The following is a 6,000-nucleotide window of genomic DNA, read 5'->3' as shown; positions in this document are numbered from 1 at the left end:
TGGTCTTGATCTCCTGACCTCGTGATCCGCCCGTCTCGGCCTCCCAAAGTGCTGGGATTACAGGCTTGAGCCACCGCGCCCGGCCTAAAAGCATGAAGAATTTTATCTGGGAGTGGGGATTAGTCCAGTACCTGGGGATGTTAAGAATGTTAATTGGGCAAAGGGAAGGAGTTAGTCAGTGGAGAAAGATTATTGCCCTCAAAGAAATGGAATAATTGGTGGAGCACAGACATTGGAAGGAGTAGAGTCTAAGATAGGAAAGGGGAGTAGGAAGCATCACAGAAGAAGGGAAGGAGAACTAAAAACAAAAGAACAATGAAAAGAGGTGGGGTGAGGATCAGAGGACTCAACTCTATGTGGGATTCTATCTTAATGACTTACGAAGTACAATTATTCAGTGGTACTTTTAAAATATTGTTGTTGTTTAAAACCATAATTCTCAAAATTGGCTGCATATTAGAACTGTTTCATTTTCTTAAATAAAATCTGTCTAAGTGACTCTGTTATGGGTGGTCAGATCATTTAAATACAAACATCTTAGAATGAAGTGCTGGCATCAATATTTTAAAAGTTCCTCAGGCAGCATGCTAATATTCAATTGTCATTGAGAATCACAGTTTAAGAGAATTGCAGATGTTTACGAATAGTGCTTATGGAGCATTAATTGGATAGCTAGCTACTAGTATTTAAATCTACATCTTCAAAATAGTAAAATCTGTATCTTTTATGGGGACTAATTGTCTTTTCAAGAAAACTAGCAATGTGTGGAGTGGTATTTATGGAGCATGGTATTTATTAGTGTCAACCTATAAGATTGCATTGACATCCCATAAAATGGTCTGCATGGAATGAAAAATGAAATCATCTCATGCAGTAGTTTTCCCTTAAACAAAATATGTGTTAATAATGTGATTATACTTCAGCTCTAGTTATGGAAGATGATGTGATTATACTTCAGCTCCAGTTACGGAAGATGATGTTGATGCTTTAAGGCAGCACTCCTCTAAGTGTTGTTCATGACCCATGTGCGTGGGAATCACTCCAGTCCTTTTGGCCAAAATCAAGTGTAAGAGACATATATAAAGTCAGAAGCTCAATTTATAACTGAGAACTTATAACAAGGATCTGGGTAAAACTTTATAACCAACTCATTTGCTCCTTGCAGACAGGGTAAATTCTTAATAAGAAAAATATACTGTACTTAAAAAATTGAGTATGTGCTCACATCATGCTAAAAGAGTCTCATGGCTACATTAAAAATGACAATAATTAAAACCTGTTGCCCGAGTGTCTTTTTTTTTGAAAGTGCTCATTGTCACTTTTGTTTCTGACACTTTCAGTCTTTGACATCAGTTTACTAACCACCAAGTAAACTGATGTATCTTGTGTCAAGTCAATGGGGAAAGACAGGGTTGTGACGAGGTGTAGCATAGGGACCTAGGCCATGACTCTTAAAGGGTATATGTAGATCAGAGTTTTGTATCAAGTTTCTTTGTTTTAGATATATTCTCTCAATGAGAACTATTTTATGTCTAGGTTCTTGGAGTATGTTTTATAGTGAGACCATCCTTCTACCACATACCAGAAATAACATTAAAATACTAATTATAAAGCTTCATTTGTTGACTTTTAAATAATTTTTTAAATTGTAGGCATGCTGACACAAACACCAATCTATCTTCACAATCTGCATAGTTCAGGGAAATATGTAAAACATAAGTCTTTAAAGGCAAGGAAATATTCGTTTTACAAAGAGATACATAAGGGAAATTAACTTTTGTAGACTTCAAATGAGAGAAATAAGCCTTTGATCCCCTAAGGCAAACATTTTTGAGATACAGTTTCTCCATATAATTGCTATGATTTTCTTAGTTACACTTTGTAGTTCCCTGCTGGCTGTTTTTCTGTGTAAACTTACTTTCATTTCCAATTATGACATAGAGATGAAAATCAGGTCTAATTAAATAAGGACATGACAATAATTGTCATTCTTTTATTTATGTAAAATATGGTTTTTCTACCTGTGAAAAGGTGCTTTAGCACAGAAAAATGTAGCTCTCATGGTCCATCAATTGACTGGAACTAATAGCCATGTATCTACAGCTTCTCATTCTTTCATATCTTTATTCATTCATTATTACTTGTCTAAGGGTCTTCCTTTCTTTCATCCTCAGATAAGCATTTATTAGGTAGCTACACTATACTTATTTTATTTTATAATTTTAACTTTTATTTCAGATTCAGGGGGTACATATGCAAGTTTATTACCTGGGTATATTGCATGATACTGAGGTTTGGGGTATGATTGATTCTGTCACACAGACACTGAACATAGTACACAATAGTTAATTTTTCAATTGTCCCTTCTCCCTCTCTCCCTCCGTAGTAGTCCCCAGTATCTTTTGTGCCATCAGCAGCTACTGTATTAAACATCTACTATATACCATGAACTATAGATACAGATGCCACAAATACAGAAATAAACTAGTTAGAGTTCTGCCCTGAAATCAAATGTTTTAAAACACATTCATTTCATTAATGTGACAAGTACCATACCAATATATTAAAAAATTTACTGTAGCAGTTTGAAACGTTTTTTCTCTCTTTACTAAATATACAGCAGACACTATTTACAAATGGAATAAACGTTCTGTTGAATTCCCAGTCCCCAGGCTATCATGTCACCCCTTCTATAGAACTCAAGAAAGCATATCTTAATTCACAAACAAAAAAATCACATTGAATGATTTCTTTTTTCTTTCGCATTTTTGTGTGCGTTTGTTTGTTTTTGTTTTGTTTTGTTTTGTTTTGTTTTGAGACGGAGTCTCGCTCTGTCCCCAGGCTGGAGTGCAGTGGCACCATCTTGACTCACTGCAACTTCCACCTCCCGGGTTCAAGCAATTCTCCTGTCTCAGCCTCCAGAGTAGCTGGGATTACAGGCGCATGCCGCCATGTCTGGCTAATTTTTAAAAATTTTTATTTTAGTAGAGGCGAGGTTTCACCGTATTGCCCAGACTGGTCTCGAGCTCATGAGCTCAGGAAATCTGACCGCCTCGACCTCCCAAAGTGCTAGGATTACAGGTGTGTGCCACCACGCCCGGCCGCACTGAATGATTTCTAATTTTAATTAGCAATTAATGCAAAGTTAGCGATGTTTTATCCCTGGAATAAATATTTACTGCATGGCTAATATGTCTGCCATGTGCTGGCATTACAGTGCCAAACAAGGCAGCCAAAGTTACTAAACTCCTGAGTTTTCAATTTGGAGTGAGGGAAAGAAGAAAATAAGTTAATTTCATATATTATAAGGGATATGACCTTGATGAGAGAGGAAAAGATCTAGAGAAAAAAAAGTGTGTGTGTGTGTGTGTTTGTGTGTTTGAAATAACTTATTTAAATGTAATAAGCACAGATAATGGTAAAAATAAGATAAATCAGGAATAAAGATGTTGCCTGACTTACATGTTTTCAAAGGTACCATTTACTATCTAATTTAAATTTTCTCTGCTGTAATGATTACATTTTATCTAGGTAACCAATATCTAGTGGGATTATGCACCAATTTACTAAGGCAGTTTTTTTTTTTTTTTTTTTTTTTTTTTTTGGAGACAGAGTCTCGCTCTGTCGCACAGGCTGGAGTGCAGTGGCCGGATCTCAGCTCACTGCAAGCTCCGCCTCCTGGGTTCCCGCCATTCTCCTGCCTCAGCCTCTCGAGTAGCTGGGACTACAGGCGCCGCCACCTCGCCCGGCTAATTTTTGTGTTTTTAGTAGAGACGGGGTTTCGCCGTGTTAGCCAGGATGGTCTCGATCTCCTGATCTTGTGATCCGCCCGTCTCGGCCTCCCAAAGTGCTGGGATTACAGGCTTGAGCCACCGCGCCCGGCGGCAGTTTTTTGTATTTATCTCCAAGTGAAATTTAATCAATTTCTACAGTAGTGAAAAGTAATTTGAAGATTTAATGTATTCAGTATATTAATAAAATATAAACTGGTCAAATAGCTATTTTTTTTTTTTGAAAGTAACAACCAAGCATTTATTCACTTACTACCAACAAATAGCTATGTTTACCTCTAATAACCAGTTAAACCTCCTTTAGAGTCCATATAGATATTCTTTTATTTATGTGTGTGTGGGTGTGTGTTTGCTTTTTTGTTGTTGTTTTTTGTTTTTTGTTTGTTTGTTTGTTTTGAGATGGCCGGGGGGGAGTGTAATGGCGCGATCTCAGCTCACTGCAAGCTCCGCATCCCAGGTTCACGTCATTCTCCTGCCTCAGCCTCCCAAGTAGCTGGGACTACAGGTGCCTGCCACCACGCCCAGCTAATTTTTTTTTGTATTTTTAGTAGAGATGGGGTTTCACCGTGTTAGTCAGGATGGTCTGGATCTCTTGACCTTGTTATCCACCCACCTAAGCCTCCCAAAGTGCTGGGATTATAGGCGTGAGCCACCATGCCCTGCCAGATATGCTTTTATTTGAAAAGTAACAGAAATTTAAAGCTATTTAAACTAATTATGCTCTACAATAAATGTGAAATCAAGTTTTGTTTCTTAAGTAATTTCTTAATGAACACATTATATAATGCCCATGTACATAGCAACTTTGAGTGTACACTCATATGAGTAGTTACCTGTATGACACTGTCCCCAGGTCTCATATCTGTATAAACATACACATCATAGGATATTTCAGGGAAGGTTGGTGTGTTATCATTTGCATCCATCACTTGAATATTGACGATGACTGGCTCACTTTCTTGTACACCATCAAATGCTGTTATCTTTGGGAGTAGAAAAATACACTTAATAGAGATGTTCTGCAAATATAAGTAGTACAGAGTTTGCTCTTACAGTTTAACACGTTTCTTACAGGTAATCTTACAATTTGAAAGGGTGCAAAAATATTTTGTTGATAAAAGGAGGTAATAAAGATGTAATATTACACATACTAAAAGTGTTCTAATATGATAAGAAGCAAGTATTGAAGATTTTGTTTTAAGGTATTCAACTCCCGGCATATTTTAAATAATCAGATATGCAAAATATTATTTAAAGTGGATCAGTAACATTGCTGACTCTTAGGGTTAACTACAATTTAATCCTTAAAAACTTAATTGGAAAATATTATTTGCATTTACATATTTTGCATACAATAGTCCTTTTACAGTCAATATGTTTATACCATCAGGAAGGTAGACTCCCTAGATGCACACTGTATCACAGTAATTTACCCAATGGCAATTTTCAAAGGACTAAATGGCATCATTTAATTGTGATATTTTAAGCATTATCAACATTTTAACAATGCCTGCCAAATCAGTGCTACAGCACCACCATCTTTGTCTAAATCCACTTTGTATCTAACTTTTAACCATCACATAAACTTTCCTGGAAGTTCTCATCTGTTTCTGTGTAGGCTTCTCCAGGAATAATTTCTATATATCTTAATTTGTGCTTTCTCTTAGCTCATCTTTCTCCTGTGTCTGATTCAAAAATTGGAATATACTTAGAAGTTACACTTTATCTTTATTTAACTGTCAACCCTACTATACTTGTTATTTACATGTTTATGTGCATGTGTATGTATGTTTACGTGTGTATTTCCCTATCTCATGATATTTACAATCACAACTTTAGTAACTTTTACTTTTTTCCCCCTTGATTAGCCTAACCCATGATTTATTTACCTTAGTGCTATTGACACCTTGGGACAGATAACTCTTTATTGTGGGGGGTTGTTCTCTGTATTACAATTAGCAGCATCCTTTATGTCTACCTACTAAATGCCTATAGTACGCCTTCACAATTGTGACAAACAAAAATGCCTCCAGATGTTGCTAAATGTTCACTGGAGGGAAAATTTATTCCCTCTTGAGAATCACTGTCTCAACCTTATGACTAAATAAAAAATGCAAGAACAACAACAAAAAAGGTTAGGCAATAATTATTTGTATCTCAATTTAAGACAATTATGACTTTGGTAGAGACTGAAATTCGCACTTTCTTA

At 36.2% G+C, this 6,000-nt stretch overlaps 1 protein-coding gene across 16 annotated transcripts in view; it reads right to left on the bottom strand.

The window, feature by feature from the left end:
- Positions 1–6,000, bottom strand: part of PCDH15 (protocadherin related 15) — a 1,828,063-nt gene that overhangs the window by 363,204 nt on the left and 1,458,859 nt on the right. For all 16 annotated transcript variants that reach the window (XM_025396095.1, XM_025396103.1, XM_025396104.1 and 13 more), the window contains one exon: positions 4,625–4,774. In XM_025396095.1, coding sequence (XP_025251880.1) covers positions 4,625–4,774 — 150 coding nt within the window. The remainder of the gene's footprint in view (positions 1–4,624; positions 4,775–6,000) is intronic.

Source organism: Theropithecus gelada, chromosome 9, assembly GCF_003255815.1.
Source record: "Theropithecus gelada isolate Dixy chromosome 9, Tgel_1.0, whole genome shotgun sequence".
In the NCBI taxonomy this organism is placed as follows: domain Eukaryota; kingdom Metazoa; phylum Chordata; class Mammalia; order Primates; family Cercopithecidae; genus Theropithecus; species Theropithecus gelada.
The sequence above is the reverse complement of the archived record's forward strand: the minus strand, read 5'-3'. Positions and strand labels throughout refer to the sequence as shown.